The 20075-nt window shown below is 40.9% G+C and overlaps 1 protein-coding gene across 1 annotated transcript; it reads right to left on the bottom strand.

Moving 5' to 3' along the window:
• Positions 1–3461: 3461 nt before the first annotated feature.
• LOC135305871 (lipase member M-like) lies at positions 3462–12287 on the bottom strand. The gene is made up of 9 exons (XM_064429484.1): positions 12101–12287; positions 10873–10990; positions 9991–10189; positions 9374–9483; positions 8520–8656; positions 7874–8020; positions 6795–6866; positions 5185–5256; positions 3462–4063 (listed from the first exon to the last, which is right to left on the bottom strand). Exons 1-9 carry the CDS (start codon positions 12137–12139, stop codon positions 3830–3832), a joined length of 1128 nt encoding a protein of 375 aa, XP_064285554.1. The 5' UTR covers positions 12140–12287; the 3' UTR covers positions 3462–3829.
• Positions 12288–20075: the final 7788 nt, after the last annotated feature.

Raw genomic sequence — 20075 nt, 5'->3', positions numbered from 1 at the left:
TGCCCTAGCTGGCATGGCTTATGGACTGCCAGGTATTCACCTTTTAGTCAGATGCAGTGGGCCAAGTAGCATCAACCTTGGCAGGCCACTGCTCCCTTAAACTCTAGGAATAAAGACCAGAGATGTGAACAGCTGTTTTCATCTAGTGAAATGAAGCCATAAGTAACTACTGAGCATGGTAAACTATCACAAAAGAATATGCTTAGATGGAAAAAATATCGGAGAGAGAAATGCCCTTGAAAGTTCCTCTAGATACTTTTAAGATTTAGCGAAGCTAAGACGCAAGACAATCTGAAATTTGTTCTTTTATCCTTGTGCCTTAAGCAGTCTAAAGTTTACTTCATAGAACCTGTAAGGCATAGGCACACCAACCAGAAGAGCAACTGTGACTAAACATGCATGAGAATTTGCTGCCTTACTCACTGAGAAAACGTATACACGCATTATATGGAAGGAAAAGGAGGTCCAGGTTACACATTGTTGCAATACTTGCACATTCATTCCCTTGTTCTCAGAGGGAAGAAAACAAGTAGGAAAAAATTAAATAGTTTCTCTTTTTCTCCCTGTTGTGCAGGTCAAATTTCTTTGTCTTCTAGTTTAAGCAGAGAAGCATGTTAGTGCATAGCAATAGACTCACAGATGAGAGGAAAAACACTGCTTACTTTTACAACCAAATGCACAAAAGCAAGGCAGCACATGTTTATGGAGACAGGAAACAGAGAAAGAGACCATGAGCATGTACGTACAAGTAACTTACCTCTGCTCTGACTGCCTTGCTTCTGTCTTGTGCCACGGTCACTGGTGTGTCTCCACCAGCAGACTGATTCACTGGCAGAAACCTGCGCCGATAAAAGGAAGTCAAAACGAAATGAGCACTTCAGGGAAGCAGCTGTGAGTGTCATGAGCTGGCAGCACGTATTGCAGAGCGTGTTTAAGTGCTGATTTGGCAGTATTTCAGAAGTGGGGAAATCTTTGTGATGAAAAAGATGATCTGGTTTAATTCACCACCCCAAAATGCACCATGGAGCAGGAGAGTGGAGAGACTACCTATAAATCAGTGGTTAGAATGTTTAGCTGGGATCTGGGTGTTGCAGTTCACTGGGGCGGTGGCAGACCTTGATCTGTCCTGTTGCCCAACTGAGGGGCTGCTTCAAATGTAATCTTTTAAGATGAAGAGGAGGAAGTATTCAGCTTTTCTCAACATAGTATCTCAAGAACACTGTCTCTGCTATTGCTTTTCATTTGGTTTATGTTAACTTTAACATTGCAGACTGACTTAAATCTGTTTTCCAGTGAGCAGTACAACTAATGAAATCCACCTTATTAATCACACTCCAGTGCCAAAGAAGGCTTGAACAGCTGTAACCTTTTTCCCACTGAGGGAACAAACAAGGGTTCTTGTTTATCCTGAGCCATTTTCATCACCTCTGAAAACACAGTATCTGGAGATCTTTCCTTAACGGCTGAATTAGCTGTAGTCAGCCTGAGGGCTCTGTCCTCACTGAGATTGGCTCGTTGACCATGGGAAGAAGGACTTGTTCTGTGTCCTTGGGTAGCTGGGCTATAAACTAAATAGAATCCTCCTACATGAGGAGGAGGCTTAACAATTGGCTTAACAACCTGTTAAGCCAATTAACTCACAAGTGTCTTCAGGAGAGCATGAGTTTCATGGACTGACAAGCATTTAGAAGAGCACCAGATGAGAGGGATATGTTCTTGGGAACATCATTGCACAGTATGATGAACTACTGGGGAAGGGAGGGAGTGAAACAACAGGATGTTGGTGATGAAACAGTAATAGTCCTCCTTTACATACAAAGTAAAGAACATTGTTTGGCATAGTGGGAAAGGTAGTTTGATAATTTCTCAGTGAAAAGCACTATAACTTGACTTCTCTGATATCTGTAAGTGACAATAACTACCATCAAACCATAAACTGATCACTCAGAAGGACTTCTGCAACATGATATCTCATCCCTTCTCATGTCCCAAGGTGGGATCAGGAGTCCCCATGATATGTCTAATGTTGTTTACTCCTGCTTTTCCTGATTTTCCAGAAAATTCAACTCTCTGCCTCCTCTGTGGTGTATCAGGTTGCAAGATAGCTGTACAATTGCAAACTCCTTTCTAGGTGACTTTATGGAATGCTCTGCCTACTCTCAGGGATGATGCTGTTGCATTTAGCATGGAAAGGATTGAAAACTTATAAAGCAGGTCTCATGTCCTCATACATTTTCCCTACAAGCAGTGAGTTAGTTGAAAGATTAACTTTCTGAAGGGTATTTGTCTCCAGGAATTTATATCTGATGGAAGGAATGTCCTTTTCTGGATGGGCACTCTTTTGTTTGGATCAAAATCTAGTTACTTTTGTGAAACAGAAGGAAACAGGACAGCCCTCAGCAGTCGGGTCAGGAGATGAGAAAGGCCTGTTGTTTCTCTTGGAAAAGAAAGGTGCAGAAGTGGTAACAGCCATGGTTAATTTGTTTGGCTAATGAACCATTACTCAGAGCGTGACATTGGTCCTTTGGTCTCACAGTGTCACCAGTGAACAGTCCCAGTGCAACAGCTGCACTGTGCTGGCCAGCATCCCAGACTTGTCCCACATTAACATTTCATTGAAAAAGAGAATGAGGGTGTCAGGCTGAAAGGAAACCCCTAAATGCACTGTGCTTCTTTCCACCATGGAGCTAATGGAACTTTGTTTGGGAGGAGTGGTGACCTATAATGCTGTAACCTAATAACCACAGAGGTTACCCTTCAATTGAGTGGTTTTGTGCAGTAACTACCTATTTGAAACAAAATTGGTAGAGTCATAATTACCTCAGGAAATTAATAGGATGAATAATTCTTCAGCACTGTCTTGAAAGCAGCTCTTTCCAGGAGTGGTTAAAGTGCTCTAAATTTACATGGGATGAAGATGAATTCTTTCTAACAATGTTTAGGTACTTCTCATTTTAGTGTTTAAACTCCGAAGAAGCTGCTCAGAGCCTTGACAAAGGTTAGCTTTTTAGATCATCTCAGCTCTGTGATAGCCAGTAGCTTACATATGAAACAGCAGGAGGTGTGAGGTTTCTGCTGGTGTAACTTGGAAATAAATGGTCCCATGGAAGTGCTGCCATTGCCAAAACAATTAACATTGACGAGCAAGGGTTTCTCTTTTTCACGGTGGGTCTTGAAGCCAAATTTCCCAGCTTCCAGGTGCATGCTTGAACCATGATACTGGCTACTGTTTTGTGTTTGTCTACCCTGTGTTCCTTGCTCTTCCTCATGAAAACTGGGGAGCATTCCTGTTTCAAAGACAAACAATCTTCTTTTCAGGAGTGAGGTGTTGTTTTTGTTTGTTTGGGTTTTTTTTTTTTTGTATGAACTCACTTTTTTGTTTAATAATCCTGCTTAAAAATAAAATTATACAATACCACAACTAGAATAAGAATAAGATTTTGATTACACTATGCCTTTGAATAACTGCCAGCCCAATAAACTGAGCAACAATCTGAAGAATGAAAAATATCTAGAAATCAGAAATGTATCCAGAGAAAAGAAATGCTTTCATTACTGTTACAGTCTAGAGAAGAGAGTAGGGTGGAAGCAAACCCTGTCTTTTGTTAGCAAAGTATAGTTATTGCAGAATTGAAGATGTATCAATTGAAAAAGTATTACAAAGCCACAAGGTTTCCAGAAAACATGAAATGCACCATCAGGGTGCAAAAGGCATTGGAGTGACATGTAGTGTGCAGGAGGAACCCTTTCCCTCACTCCAGATGAACTGAAGGGGGTTTTGGCACCCAGTAAATCTAAGTGTTGCTTAGGTAAGGCTTCTGGTTGTGGGTTAAGGATACTTCTGCATCAGGTCAATAATTTCATTGTACACTTGTAAAGGTGCATCCAATCCCCAGATGAAATCCAGGTGTGCCCATTCAGGAATCTTCTTGTGATAGCTAAGCTTCTTGATTTTAGACAATAGAATGGCAGCATCCTTGGGATCTGCCAGCAGGTCTTGTCCCCCAGTCCATACTGCGGTTGGTACAGTCATCTGTTCTATGTTGTAGACAGGAGGAGTAGTCTGGAAAACAGTACAGGAATTAATGTCCAGGAGAGCACAGCAACTTTAAACATTCATTTGGGGCTTTCTTCTGCCACTGCTCAAAGTAGAGGTGTCTAAATCAAGGAGGAAGTAAGTTCCTTGTTTGCTTTTTCTATCTGTGCCCACAGGGATTACTCAACTGACAGCACAGCCAAAAGTAAAACACCTCCTGAGCTGACAAAGAGTTATTGTTGGGTCTTTGCCTTCTCAAGTGGGAATCTTAGGGCAGGAACCTGAGATGTCAGGATGCCTCTGGATAAAGCCCCATCATGGTCCTTTTGAAGTACTGGTCAGTCCCAGGAGACATGGGCTAGAGAGAAAATACAACATGGGACAAGGATGAAAAGGATCATAGAATGGTTTCTGTAGGAGGAGAGGGAAAGCAGCTCAGGACTCCTGTGTTTGGAAAAGAGATGCCAGAACAAAGGCAAGAGACAGGTTTATACAACCACAAATGGTATGAAGAAAGAGCACTGTAAGTAATTTTCCCAAACACAGAACCTAGAAGGCATCCTGTGACTTTCCAGGAGCAAGCAAATTCAAAGAAAACCAAAGGAAGCTGTGTTTCATGCAATTCATCATTAAAACATGTAACTTGTAATGACAGGCTGCTGTGGAGGCCTAAAGGTGAGGAGGGTCAAGGATGGGATTAGATTGTTGAATGGAAAAGCTGTTCCTCAGAATCTGCTTGAGGACAAAATCCTTTTGTTTCTGGCTGCCAGAATCTAGGGATGGCTGTTAGTTTTCCAGTTTTCCTATTCCTAATGTTGTCATCTGTGCCAGTTACACTAGTAGGCAAGATGATTTTGTTATTTTCTGTGTACTCTTCTTTTTCAAAATTATTTTCTCTTTTTTCTGCCCTTACTTTCTCTTGTTCATGTTGATCATTTAATTGAAAAGTTTTTCTCTTCCTCTCTGTCTCTTCCTTTTAAAATGAATTAAATGTATTATTGCCACTAATGCTTGCATGCTTTCTCTATTGACTTCTAAACAGAAAAGCAATAATATTTACTTATGTTCTGAAAATGTGTCTCCTGCTAGGTTCTTGCTCTCTTCCTGTGTGTTTCTGTGCTGTCCAAGGTTGCTTCACCAAGACATACCTGTTGGTATTTTTCCATGTTCTTCCTTGAACTGCCCCAGTCATAAGCTTGGAACTTCCCCGAGTGGGCCTCCTAAGAGGATGAACAAGAGAAGGGTAGTTGTAAAGCCATCATTTGGGAAGTTTGTGTGTTCCTTCCCTGATGAGCCTCTGACTCCAATCTAAACCCCCAACAGAAGTTCTTCTAAGAGCTATGAAAGAGCCGATAGTAAATTAATTAGAAGTATCAAAAAGTGAAAAGAGTCAGATTTTTTTGTCATAATGAAAGAAATTCACATCTTCTGCAGACAGACCCAAGGATGTCCTCGCAGGCAATTTGTTCAAGTCTGTAAAACTGCTGTTAACAACTGCTGTCAGCAAGTTCATCTCAGTGCTACTGCCTTGTCCTATTCTTACAGTCATGTTGCCAACACTCAGCTCTGTGAGTGGCTCCATCTTATATTTTCTCTTCCCATTCTGTTTTGGATACAGAAATTACTATTTTTAGTTCTTCCCCTTCTTGGCTTTACCTACAGCATGGGTTGCTCCTACTCTGAGAGACACCTTCACCAGAATCTTAGTATTGAAATTCTGCTAGTTCCTTTAGTTGTAATAACAGTAAGGACTACAAAGACTTAGGAGTATTACTTCTGCATGTTTATGCTTGTAGCCTGTGGTTAGATGCTGAATTATATCTGAGTCAATTTGCAGAACTCCCCCCACTCTGCTTTTGTAACTTTTTCTTTACAGAAAAAGGTCTAGGCCGTGGTCACAAAAGCAATTTATTCAAACCTACTATCTAATGCAATCTCACAGCCAAAATTATAATTTTATTTTGAGTAAGTGTCCATGTAGATGTCACTCAGACATATCTGTGTGTTTGCTTTGCTGAAAAGGGCACAAACACTCCTGCAAGTTTTGTGCGCTCGCAGCTGCTTCCAGCGCCGCTCCAGATCCCGTGGTGCTGCCAGCAAACCTGCCTTGCTGCAGAGGCTCCTCCAAGGGAGCTCTTTGGATCCTCAGAGTGTGAGCCCAAAGGCAGAAAGGCAGCTCCCATCAGCACTGCTGCTGAAGAGGTACTATGGCAGTACCTTGTAGGTAAGGGATAGAAACAGTCTACTAAATAAAGTGTTTATTATTTATGGTGCTACTGTTGTCCAGACACTGACAGCCCTGAAATAGATAGAAGAAACTGCAAAGGTTTTAATAGTAAAATGTGACCATTTATGTGGCAGCCTAAATCCTGCTCATTACTTGACACCATGCTGGATACATGATTAATTTAATATAAACTCCCTACAAACTGTGGACATGATTTATAAAAGGTAACGGATACATAATAAGAAGAGTGATGTGTACACCTGCACACACAGCTTCCAGCCTACATATTTTTACTCAAATGCAGCTCTTCATTGTTGGCTTCAAATGTATCTGTATCACACAGGGCATTACTATCCTGCTGGCAAAAGAAGGAGCAATGAAAAATAGTGTTCTGAACTGAGGTTTCAGTTGCAATTCATAAGTTGCATATGTTTCCAAGAAGATGGCAATGGCTTCACAGCTGGTTCTCTCTTACCTCTCTACTCAGCTCAAGGTGAGTACCTATCTTATCTTTCAGGGGATTGCTCATACCTGACTCCAGTGGACTATGTTCTGCACAGAAGTTCCAGCAGAGGTTTGGGCAATATACACGTTGATTCGGTTCTGAAAGAGAATATTCAGTGAGCATTCTCTTCTTCCCTTCTATGCAGATGTACATCAAAAGATATGCTACAGCAGCATCATGTATCAATTAAACCAATAGAAATTGCAGTGACATGATTGGAGACTCCCTCAGCTTTACTTCACATGTGGCAGTATATCAGGAGTAGCACTGAGAAAGCAATCCCTAAACCGAGCCTTTTCCAGGATGACTAAGAATCTAAAAGAATCTGCAGGTGAGAAGGAATGAATAGAAAGGCAGCAATTTAAACCCCAATCTGTGTGGTGTTTTTCAGCATTCTGTATCAGATTCTGTGTGAGAGAGGATCACTGGCGGACAGAATAGCAAAGGGAAATATAATTTCCTGATGAATGCACAAATATTTGAAATAAAACACACCCTAGTACTGCAGGGGTTTCTTAGTAAGCTGCTGTGGGATCCTTCCTCAGTGAACACTTTCTGAGGCATTTTTTGAAAAATGCTGGAGCAAAATTTTGACTCCCAGGTGATCTGACCTACAGCTGGACTTAGTGTGAGGTGCCAGCTACATCCTAATACTCTCCTACCCTGATGGCCTGAGGCTGGGAGAACAAGGACATGAGGAATATATGTGTTCCTTTCTGAGCTGCAAAATGAAAACATTAACCAGGCTTTTAATTTCTTCTTCTTCAGTGTGCCAGCACTTGAAATATCTCTGATGAGACCAGTAGCCACAGTATGGACCAGGATATGGTTCCCTGGGTGAGGTCTGTCGGAAGGCAGACTGCAGAACTCTGGGGGGCTCTGAGCAGCTGTCACCTGCAGAACTGGCCCAAATGCTCTTCTGAGGGGAGAGGCAGTGGCTTCCTGATAGAGAGAGGGCAATCAGCAGATACTGCTGTCCAGTAGTGGGGACTGTTCCCTGCAATGAGATACTGATAGAAATTCAGGATTCACCCTACAGGATAGAAGGTGAATTTGAGGAGCATAAGCTTAAACTCCCAGTAGAGCTGATAAAAGTTGTACGTACCACATCAATGTTTTTCAGGTTACAGCCACCCAGATTGAAGAAGACACTTCTACAAAGCCTGGCAAAAGCTCGGTGGCTGCAGACAGGGGCTATTATCCTTGTTAGACACTCAGTCTGGGGAAGGAATTCTCTGTTGCCAAGCATACTCTGTGAAATACAATGATAACAATAATTTGGGAATGTACACACTTCTCCATCAATTTAATGGTTCTTACTCGCCTTTTCTCCATTTGTCAGATGATGTTCCCACAAACAAGTGAGAAATTACTTGGTTTTCCATTGCATCAGCCTGCTTGGGCATTACTCAATCTGCGTTACTTCACTTTTAATGAAGAGATATGTTAAATTAACTCCAATTCACAGTTTAAGCTTTTATATTAGTGGCTTTGCCTGGAGGAACCTTGGAAACCTTTGAGGATCTGCCTCTTTGTATCTCTCTGGGTGACCTGTCCCTGTGCTGCACTATTGCCTCGGACTGAAATTTTTCTTATTGCTCTGTCTGAACTCTTGAAGACCTCACCACAAAATAAACCTGCCCACATGCAAATGAGTCAACTTCACAAAGCCCTATACTTTCTATTTACCCATTTTAAGAGCTGAACAAACAAGTATATAGTTAAACAATGAAAACCAAGATATCACACACCCTGAGCATTTTCTCAGGAAGGTAGAGGAGTTTTGTTGCTGGGCCTTTAGCATACTTAATAGCAGTGACAGGTGCCAATGCAAAGAAGAGTTTGATTTTTTGAGCCAGCTCTGGCATTGTTGAAAATGCAATGAAAGCTGGAAAAAAAAAAAAAAAAAAGAGGAGTTAAACCCCAGTATTTTTACAATAGACTGTTTTCAGTATTAATACATATTTTGCGCTTTCAATTTATAAGCAACCTTGTTGTTCAGAGACTGTGGTCCAACCTAGATTTGTATGAAATCCCTCCTTTCCACAAGGCATCAGCTTGTAGGAGTTTTCCCTTACTGAGAGAAATTTCTTTCTTTATTTTGCAGCTTTCTTCCAGACTTGATTAAATATACATTTCTGATGTACATTCATGTGTTTCTTATACTATTGGGTGGGAAAGTAATTTTTCTTCTGGTCAATCCAATTTAGTATTTCATTTATTCATGCCTACATCCGGTCCAAACTGACTAACATCTCCTTCTGTACTCTCATCTTCCTGTTTTGTTTATTTTGGTGAACTGACCAGCTGCTGTTGGGCACACCCTTGCATCTTGGATAGAAACAGTTTTCATGGCCCACGCACAACATTTTCCATTATAAATCTTAGTTGACAGATTTCCTGTAGCAGTGCATTTGATCCATTACGCTTTATTATCTTTATAATAAATTTTAAATGCCTACATGTTGAAAACTGCTTATACTAACACAGTATTTCACAACATCAAAGAGTTAATGAAAACTTTAAGTACATTCAGTAACTCAGTATCTTAAATCATATTTTACTCCTGTTTTCTGGAAGAATTCCTCTCTTGTGTGTAACTTACCAATGGTAGTACCTTGTGAATAACCAATATAGTACAGCTTCTCCTGTCCTGTTTTCTCCAAAATGAAATTTATTGCTGCTGGAAGATCAAACTTTGCCATCTCATCAAAACTGCAGGCAGGAGATTGAAAGAGAGGCATGCATAAATTAAAACCCAGACTTTAAATTGAATTTGCATTTTTATTAATAACTTGTGAGCAAAGAAACAGTCTGACTGATTTAGTGAATAATTCAATTGTTCTAAGTTCTTTGTTTTTCTGGCACTGGATATGGAAGATACTACTCAAGATTGTTTTGGGGTTATTGTATTACACAGACTAGTGTTTTTAAGTAGCTGCCAAAACTGGCTCCAGGATTGAGGAACAGCTTGGAGATGGCCTGTTCAGGCTCCTCTGAGTCATTCTGCTGCTGTGCCTCTAGTTTGAAGAACCTGATCAAGCAGTAATTAAAGTTGTCTCCACTACTATTACAGTTCACATGCTTTTATAGGGGCACATCAGCAAAAGCAAATGTAAACAATGCTCATTAATGTGTAGCATATGTAAATCCTTGATTTAGCCATCTGAAACAAAGATGTAAGCATGGGCAATGGATATCCCCTTCAGTGGTTCTGTCTACCTGAAAGCCCAGAATTCATCTTGATCAATGGAATACTTCTGATGTTTTCTTGACCAGTGATTCCCTCTGCTATTTCCCATCCAAACATCAAATCCAGCATCAGCTAGCAGGAAGCCCAAGCTGTTGTTGGGCAGGTTTGTGACCCAGTTACGAGCATCTCCCAATAATCCATGCTGGAGAAATACAGCAGGTCTTGAAGCTGAAAAATAAAGCAAAACCAAAACAGTTTATAATTGTTTTTATCTTTTAATTTCCTGGTTGTTCAGAGACATTATTGTCTCATATTCAATACTGTGATTTTTTTCCTGAATCAACAAATCAGAAGAACAAAATACCTCTTTCTGTAAGAGACAACTTCTAAGTTTCTGAAACAATTGATGGAAAGATCTGCCTGACAGCACAGCAAACTACCTTGGCACCCTCTGGTCATTGTTTGTACAGCTGAGACTCATCAGCTTGAGATTCTCAGCACTGATAGGGAGATGAAGGTGTGGGATTGTTTTCAGACATTTCCTTTACCCAAAATATGAATCAGACTGATAGTAACCAGGTGTAAGCAAAAGCAAAGCAAAATTAGAAGCTGGAAAAGCTTTTCCAAAACAGGTTGATTAGGCAACCTTTATCCTATTTATATTTTTTTTCAAGTTTTACTCATCAACGCTTACTAGAAAGCATATGCTTAATACTATGGTGGATTTTTATTATAAATAGATGCTTGACATTAATTCTGTAGGTCTTTCAGGTTGTTCAGGGCAGCCAGAACTCTTTGCTGAAATTTCACTCATGTATACAAGCTTTGGTGGATGTTTTAGAAATACAAGCTGTCTCTTTTGAGAATATGTCCTGTCCAGGGTGATGTTGTGTCATATTAAATAACTGTACCTGGCTTTCCTTGATTCTGAGTACCATAAGGGATTCTGTTAATGGTAATGGTATAACCATCTTCTGTCATCACCTCATACTCCTCACTGGGGTACCCTTTGTAAGTAATGAGCTCATTCTAGGAGAGAAGGTACAAATGCATTTACTTGCACAAGTCCATTTCATATACTATAAGATAGTCACAATGAAGAAATGTTAGAAAGCTGGTGTAGCTGGGGATTTAACCTACATACATTAAGCATCTGAATGCATGTAACTCTAAAGCAACAACAAATTTCCTTTTTTCTTTACATTATATCTAGGGAGTTTGCTACCCAGTTAAAATATGTCATATAAAACCTGTACTACACTCCTGCCATTCAATCATCACAAGCCCTTGCATTCTGGTGATATAAGAATCCCTATAAGCTCACAGCAGGACTTTATGAGCTGAGATGAGGTGGGTGGCTGAGACGAGGAGCTCTCTGGGTGCAATGCTTCTGTTTTTGATACAGCCTGGAGCCAGATTATTTAAACTACCTTCAGAGAAATCCAGACAGCTTCACAGCTGTGGTTTGCTGAACAACATAGATGCAGTGAGCACTGCTGAAAAGCTGACTACATTATGGGAGGGAAAAAAAAAGATCAGGCATTTGCACAGTTGCAAGGAAAACTAGCACAGCCCATCTTAAGCTATGAAGTAAATATTACTTTTGACCTGTAATGTTCCATCTGTTTTGTTACAAAAGGATATTGGGTTTTATAACTTGTACTCAGAGAATTACTAAATTTATTTTGCCATGCAGGACAGAACCTCCAAGATTTTAACAAACAATGAAAGACCTACACAAGCTTGCTTGGCAAAAGGTGTTTTTCTGAAAGGCTGGCCATTTCTGGTCTCTGCTGGTCACCACTAGTTGTTTACAGACTTCATTGCTGATGAAATGCTGACATTCCAGGTAGTCATTCTTTCAGATAGGCAGGCACTGCCAGCAATAGCAAGCTGGTAACTGATATTTAAAAGGAAAACAATCTGGAGATTTACTATTTGCTTTAATTTCTTCCAGAGGGAAGATGGGCTGTTACACATGCAGGCAGAAGAGAAGAGAAAGCAGTACTACATACAATGACTACAGAGGATAGGTTAAGGCAGCTTACCTACCCTGTTATTTCTAACACTTAGAAACCCCTCTGTTGTAAGTCATGCATACCATCCATCCTCAGGTCACTCCATCAACCATCAACTTACAATACTCATAAAGGCTTCAGGATCCACAACTCTCTTCATTCTTTTCAGTTCTTCTGAAAAAGCAACTCCCTGAAACAAATATGTCACAGCAACAAACAGCCATATCTTCTCCCTGCAAAATCCAATATATTAATCTGTCAGTAGTCCTCCTCTGCACTTGCAATCCAGATAGTTCTGTACTTTTCTGATGAGGAAAGTGCTGTCTAATTATGAATGAAGCCACTCTGGTACTCCCTACTTGTTAATTAAATGGAACAAAGCTGACTTCAAACAGCTGTCTGAGGGTGTTGGGCAGAAACCTGGACTGTCTGTCAGGGTTTGGGCTATGGTGTTGCTCTTGATCAAGGCAAAAGTATCAATGAATCCAAGAAAAGGAGCAAAGCTTCTGGAAAAATGAATTTCCCTCATTTGTCTGAGAAGTAGGTCACTTGCATTTGATTTGTAGGTAAATTTGGAAACCTTTCTGGCTAACTCTGTGAAACACAGAGTTATTGGGTAACTCATAAGCAAAGCAATCATTGTCACAGTGAAGATTTCACAGTAGAAATAACAAAATTGTTGGATAGTGAGTGGAAAAAAGTAAAAACAATTGCAAACAAAAAAAATATTTATAATTTAATTTAAAACTTAGAAACCGAAATAAAGAAGTTCTTTATATTTGCAAAATTTATAAAAATCTGCTTGATGACAAAATTTATCCACTTTATAGGATGATGATGGATTAAGGAAAAGAACACTTTGCTAAATGTAATGCTAGGTAGAGGCTGAGTGCAGGGACTAGGATCCAGTTTTGTTAAGCAAAAAAGGAACAAAACCCCCCAGGGAGGTAGCTATCCTGCTTAGAGGCACACATAGCAGCTCCTCTGTCTGTGAAGACCTACATACTCTTGGCTCAAAGAAAATGCAGTGTTTATATTAGCATCTTCTCTACACTGTATAACCCCCAGAGGCCACACCTAAACTTCTGTAGTCGCAGTGATAGATCTTTCAGCCAGATTGATTCAGCCAAAAAATCTATTGCATTTATTGTTTTCCTATTCAAGAAGCCTTTTAAACTATTTTCCCCCCAAATGATAGGAATAGCATTTTTTTTTCTTCTCACAGAACAACAATTTATACACTAACTTCCTAGCACTACATTCTGGTACAATCTGTGTGTTGAAAATGCGTAGCTCCTTTTTTAGAAAAAGGGACATTTAGAGACCTTTGTTTTAATGAGCTAGCACCTTCTTTTGGTTTAAAATCACCACTTTCTGATTCTCTTGCTTGCCATCTTCCCATACCTGTTCAGCTACCCCAGAGTTACCTAAATTCAGCCTAGGTGAGCCAGGCCTGAATCTCTTTAGTCACAAGGAATCTTGCAAGAAATAGCCATACTTTCACCTACTTATAAGCAAAACAACACAACAAAATGTATTTGTTCCCAAATAGTAAAGCAACTCCTCAAGTTCTGTTTTCATACCGTCTTTTGCAGCTCCCATGAAGCCTTCACTGGTTTTGGATCATAAATAAATCAAAGCATTACTGACCTTGTGCCCAAAGTCATGGGTTTGGCTGAGCAGCTGCGGCTGCAGAAGAATGAAAACTCAATTCCTGGCTGTTTGGAAGCGGTGCTGGCAGTGAAAGGATGGTCATGCACTGTTTTTTCCCCCAATCATGCAGCAACTTGACAATAAGCCTCTGTTTCTTTCCCTTTACTCATTCCTTCTGCTATCACTTCTGCTTTTCCCTGGTGCAGCACCAGAGAGGGGTGACTCCTTTTATTCTCAAACCTCATGCTTTTCAGCTCCTTAGCCACCACAGCCATAACAAGGCTCTTCTACTATCACAGATTGCTGGATTTTTAAGGAGAATACCAGCCTCTGTAGAGTGGCAGAGCAGAATCAGGAATTTGGAAAACAAATATATTCATAGATACACCTTATCATACCTAATGAAATTGTCCACAGACCTGCAACAATTTTCTCTTTTACCAACAACCTACCAGTTTCAGCTTCTCATGCTATCTGGAAAGGAGGGAAGGAACTCTGATACCTCTACAGATGTTACTGCACATATTTTTCTTTTATTTTTTAATGCTTTGGTTGCTGCTCCATAATTCTGTGTTGCTGGAGTGATTTCAGGAGATTTTCCTCCATTTATATTTCACCTCTTAAATGGGAATAGAATTGAATGGATACTCCCCAAATGAATAGTTATGAAATTAAAAGGCTTTTCTGTAATCTGTATGGACTCAGAAAACATTGCTGAGATGGGCACACGTGTGTCAGTGGTCTCAAGCATACTCTGCGTGGGCCAGAATTGTGCAGCAGTGGAAATTAGGTAGGCCTGAACAGAGAGTCCAGACAGGTCCTTTTTAAGGCATTCAGGGCAGTGACCTCTTTAAGTCTCTTCTTTTTGTGCAGGACAAGCCCTGTGCAGCCGTATTCCACCGTGAGTGGTGTCCTCCCTACAACAATACAAGATTTGCAGAAGTACGAGTGAGGATCTTTTTTTTTCCACTTGCGTACCCTGGTATAAAGCTGATGGGTTTTTCATTCTGCATGTTCCAAGTATTTTTAAATCTTGAAACTAATTATTCTTTCTTGTTCAGTTCCTAATTTTTATTCCTCCAAATATTCTTTCTGTCTCATAAATAATGTTCATCCACACAGAACAGATCAGCTTAAACACTGAGACGAACATTGGAGCAAGGTGTTGAGCAGGATTTGATATTTCTATTTATATTATAGCTTGCATGCTTTCTTTTTGCAGTACTGCCTGTGGTTAGGATCAGAAATATTCAATATATCCTCAGAAGTTATTTTCTTTAGTATTTACAGATCAGAAAGAAACATGAAAGAAAATCTCAGGAGAAGACCTCTTCCTACAAAACTTGTTATCAGGCTTTCAAAGAGAAATAGAAACATCTGAGTTCAGTTTCTGGCAGTGAATTAGGAGAGGAAATGATTTTCAAGGATCTGGTTTAGAACATGGAGTGTTTTCAAATATTGATTCTACACATGGGATGGGATGTTTTTGAATCTTCTCATTATTTCCTTTATATACTCCAAGTTCTTTCATCTTTCCTGTAACAAAAGCAGGTTTCTGCCTTTTTAAAGTCTCAGTGTCTTTTGAAGCTCGACAAGAATTTCATGAGTGAACTGTTTAAATGTGTACTTGCCTTCAAGTACCTCATGCTCTTCTAAGTCATTAAGATGTGCTATTAACTCACTGTGAACAAAGCCAGCTTCATTCTTTAGTGCAAAACAATGCTCCAATAACAAAAAACTCACTAAAACATTGCATACACGTGCCATAATACCATAAATAGCAAATGACTGGAGAAAGTCATTGCAGGCACTATGTGTTTAAAGTGAGTGTTTGAGATGGGCAAAGAAGGTGAACTAAGGTTAGTGTTGGGCTGATTTTTTTTTAAAACCAGGCATGCACACTCTGTTGTAAATGGTCAGGTTTCAGGGGAAGTTACTCACACTATAATCAGGCATGGAATTCAGTGGAAATGCTTAAAGGTTGAGATGTTGCTGTCAGAGTTGTAGCTGCATCTTCAGAAGTGTGGTCATATGTAAATGAACCTTAAACTGGTCAGTCTAGGTGACCTTGTATAAATTAGTGTCTTTATATAAATTGTTCACTACATGTTCAGTTTATGAACTGAACTGAACTCAACTCAACTCTTTCCAGTGCTTTTTATGGATAAAACCCCTATCAATGTACAGAATATAATCCCTAGCATTTTTGTGTTTTCTGTAAACTCTTTGCTTTCCCCATTCCCTTCTGCTGCAGGAATTGGACCTGGCTCTGGAAATTACTTAGGAATGGAAGATATTTTTATACAGCTGAATATAGCAGTTCATCATGGATCAAATATGTCCTTTTGGCTTCTTCATGCAGCTAGTGAACGCAGTTATCAGAAATGTTTGGCTATTTTAAGTATGTTAAGGAGGGCCTTTTAGGGGAGGTATGCTCTATTGAGAGACAGACTTGTTTTTGTGGAAGTTGCCATCCAGGAGTCTCCAAGGGAACACATAGCAGCAAAACCAGAAGGATCCCCTTGTGCACTCATAAGACTTTAAAAACATTTCATGTCATAATGGAGTAAACATTTGCTTCCTGATAGTGAGAAAAACACTGAGAACTAAGCGCAGGGTCCAATAGTGTGCTCTCCACTGAATCCCTGGGATAATACCTGGTTCCCACAGCACACAACTCCTGCCCTCAGCCAGCCACCCCATGCTGTTGCCTCAGCTGGAGTGCTGTTGACCCCCTGCACAGGCACACTTTGGGGGGGAAGGCAGAACCTCCCTCTTCATCAATGAACTCTACACCTCCAAACAGCAAAGGAACTGCTCTCAGGGGCGTCCCTACACACAGACAGAGGTGCAGAAACAAAAATCACTAACGAGAACAGGCACTGCTTGGGTGAGAGATTCTTCTCAGCTCTCTCAGGCCAGCAAAAATATTTCTGGTGGTCATCATCAAGGTCAATGGACTTGCCTGGGGATTACCACTACTGGGCTGAATGGAACAGTATTTGTAAGTTATGAGTGAGTAGCTCTGCACTGGCACTTGGATAATTATGAAACATTCCTGTGACAAAGGTAAGCTAAAAAGTGTCAAAAGGAAGGGCTCATGACAGACAGAGAGGGCTGCATGCCTGGCTGAGCTGCTCACACTGCTGATGCCTTGTCTGGAAATGTCCCAGGCAGCGTTGCCCTCCTGCTCAAGTGCCAGTCACCTATAGAAGGGGCAGCTTCCACATAGAAAGCTCAGCACCAGCCTGTCTGTTAACTTATCCAAGGGAAATACAACTTGCAAAATAAGCGATTATTTCCACAATACTTTCTGGCTGATGCTGAAGTTTGTGAAATGTCTGCAAGCCAGGACTTCTTCACCTCCGAGTGTGGATGAAGCCTGTGTTGCAATTTATGAGCTTTGAATTGTTAAAATTGTTTTGCCTCACAATCTGCAGAAATTTTTTTAGTCCTTCTGCTAATTTTGCAGCAATGCATAGAGCAATGTATAGAGCAATTTTGCAGCAATGTATAGAGCATTCCCACAGTCACCAGATCTCAATTATATAAACTATAATAAGAGAAGAAAGGAATTTACACAACTGCTGACTCGTGTGGAAAGCTGAAAATTACATATGCTTTGTTTCTCTTGCACTTGTTGCTAAATGAAAGTCTTGGGAGTGTGAGTTGAAGTCCTCTGGCAGAAGAACTGGGAGCAGTACAAGCACTGTGCAGGCCTTGCACCCAGTGTGCAGCAGTCTCCTGGTGAGCAGGGTAAGCACAGGCTGAAGAAGTCTCTGGTCAGCTTTGTGCTGCTGTCAGCAGGACCTGCCCAGCTATTTTTAGGCGTCAAAGGGACTGTGGGAAGAGCGGCTTGGCTGTTCTTAATCCTAAAAATTAAAGTAAGGGGTTTGCTCTGGGAAAGAAGGAAGGTGCTGGGGAGGTTAGATACAGCACCACTAAACCTTTGTCCTCCATTCAAACTGGGATTTTTGCATACCTGCAACTGGGTTGAGTGGGGGCTGAGTTAGCAGCATCCCAGATTGGGCTGGGACCCCTGTCTCCCTTCCCATGAACACCTCTCTCCTTGTCTTCTTTCCGCTGGAAAATTCTCATCAAATATGAATTCCATTACTAATCATCTCCATCATGGTTTGTTCATTTTTTCCATGCATTAAAACCAACTTCCCCTTAACTTCACACAGAATCACTCAGTTGGAAGAGATCTTCAAAATCATCCAGTCCAACCCATGCCCCAACACCTCAACTAGACTATGGCAACAAGTGCCACAACCAGGCTTTGTTAAACACAGCCAGGGATGGTGACTCCATCACCTCTCCAGGCGGGCTACTCCAGAACTTTATCACTCTTTCTCTAAAAAACTTCATCCTAATTTCCCTTGATGCGGCTTAATAATGTGTTCTCTCATTCTGTCAGTTGCTGCCTGGTGAAAGAGACCATCCCCACCTGACAACAACCACCTCTCAGGAAGTTGCAGAGAGTGATAAGATCATCCCTGAGTCTCCTTTTCCCCAGGCTAAACACCCCCAGCTCCCTCAGTTGTTCCTCACAGGGTGTGTGTTCCCAGCCCCTCTCCAGCCTCATTGCTCTTCTCTGGATGCACTCAAGTGTCTCAATGACCTTCCCAAACTGAGGGGCCAGAGCTGGGCACAGCACTCAAGGTGTGGCCTCACCAGTGCTGAGTACAGGGGCAGGATGACCTCCCTGCTCCTGCTGGCCACACTGCTCCTGATACAGGCTAGGATGTCTTTGGCTTTTTGGCCACCAGGGCACACTGCTGGCAACTTCTGCTATGGCAGCAGGGAAGATAGTCATAAACCTGTCTTTCCAAATTGTAGAGCACTTAATTTTTCACTTGTACCTTTATATATTAGGAATTTCTTTTGAGACAGCAAAGGTTTTGCTGACTCATAGATAATTTAACTTTAAAAAGTGAACATACAGTCACCAATACAAATGAATTATTTGCTCTGAGTATCAACGTTAATTTTCCCACATGAAATAATCTACTGTAAAAAGTGAAAAATGAAATATACAGTAATTATAAAATTAAGGTGATTATTTTGTACTTAGGATGCAGAATATTGTTTTGGTCTTTCGTGATCAAAGTATTTTAACCTTAGCTATAGAAATGCACTTTAAATAGCAAAGCTGCTCATCAGATATAGTCTGTGTTTCCAGTGGAAGTTTTCCCTTATAAGGACAAAATTTGCCTGCTGACCCCAAAGTGATACTTTCCAAACCAAATGAAGAACCTACATGTTCTATTTTACTTATGTCAACAAAATGTTTCATACTCTTGCTACGTGAAGGAAGTTAACTTTTAATATCTTAGTGCCAACACATAGTTCCACAACATTGCACAGAGGAGCAAATGAAACTTATGGACCTCTTTCAAGATCTGCTCCACTGAATGTTGCTTTAGACACCAAAAGTTTTCATTAAACAAGGGAGTATTCTTTCAGTAAGACAGACAATATCAGACAAGGGCATAATTGTTACCAATCCCAAAGAAATTCATGTCCTTTTGATGATCAGGATGACCTCTTTGCTTTGGAAGCATTTTGTGAAGGGTCTTGAGGCAGGAAGATCCCTTTGCAGAGGGGTGTTGTGGCTATTTCACTCCCCTGGAGCAGATAGTAGTGGCCATCTGAAAAGCAGTCAGCTCCCAAAGTCTGTGTAAGAGGACACTGTCCCTCTCTGCTAGTGGGACTGTCAATCTGCAGGGGAGAAGCTCGAATATTAGAGGAGAACAGGTCTGAAAAGCTGGTAATTTGTATTTTCCTTTTGAAAACCAACAGGACAGCTAGTCAGGTCTTCAGTGTCCAAAAAGTTGTGGTGCAGTGATCCTCAGGCTGATTCTGGTCTGAGCTGGCAGCAGCCCTGCAGAGCAGTACACAGTGGTCCCAGCGAAGACCCGGCCCTGGCAGCACCACTTTTAGGCTCTGCACCCCTTGCACTGTGCCCTGTCCCTCAGCTGGCAAGGCTGGGCTGACATCTCCCTGCTGCAGCAGTGCCCAGCCAAATCAGTCAGCACTGCTTGTAGCCACAGTCTTGCTCAGGTCATCCTGACATCTTGAAATAAGTGTCTGGTGTCCACGTCTAATGACTGGGACATTGGGCCACTCATCACTGTTATTGGATCTTCTCAAGCAATTCTGATCTCTAGGGCTTTTGTTTCCTTCCTGTGCTTCAGCTGGCACCTCCAATTAGGAGGATTTTGTGCACGTCCCTGCTACTTGTCTGAACAGCTTCTAAGCTGCAATCTTGTTAATCTGAATAAATATTCAAGTAAGTATATGAAAATTGTGGCTGAGATCCTTCCCTTTGTGCCCTGAGGGATGTCAGATTTTTTTTCTCATATAAATCATAAATCGTGTCCTAATTACAAATTGTACTGAAAGAGACTTCAGAAAATGGATTACTGGAGATAAAAATG

Source organism: Passer domesticus, chromosome 8 (genome assembly GCF_036417665.1).
Source record: "Passer domesticus isolate bPasDom1 chromosome 8, bPasDom1.hap1, whole genome shotgun sequence".
Lineage (NCBI taxonomy): Eukaryota > Metazoa > Chordata > Aves > Passeriformes > Passeridae > Passer > Passer domesticus.
This window is presented reverse-complemented; position numbering and strand designations above follow the sequence as displayed.

What these genes read in the sequence shown, in the direction of transcription:
- LOC135305871 (XM_064429484.1), bottom strand. Translation starts at nt 12,139, where the DNA reads ATGAAGAGAGTTGTGGATCCTGAAGCCTTTATGAGTATT. An exon ending in GATGAATTCTGGGCTTTCAG is followed by an intron (nt 9,484 to 9,990) that starts GTAGACAGAACC and finishes TCCTGCCTGCAG; the next exon opens with TTTTGATGAGATGGCAAAGT. An exon ending in ACATGGAAAAATACCAACAG is followed by an intron (nt 4,064 to 5,184) that starts GTATGTCTTGGT and finishes ACTGTTTTCCAG; the next exon opens with ACTACTCCTCCTGTCTACAA.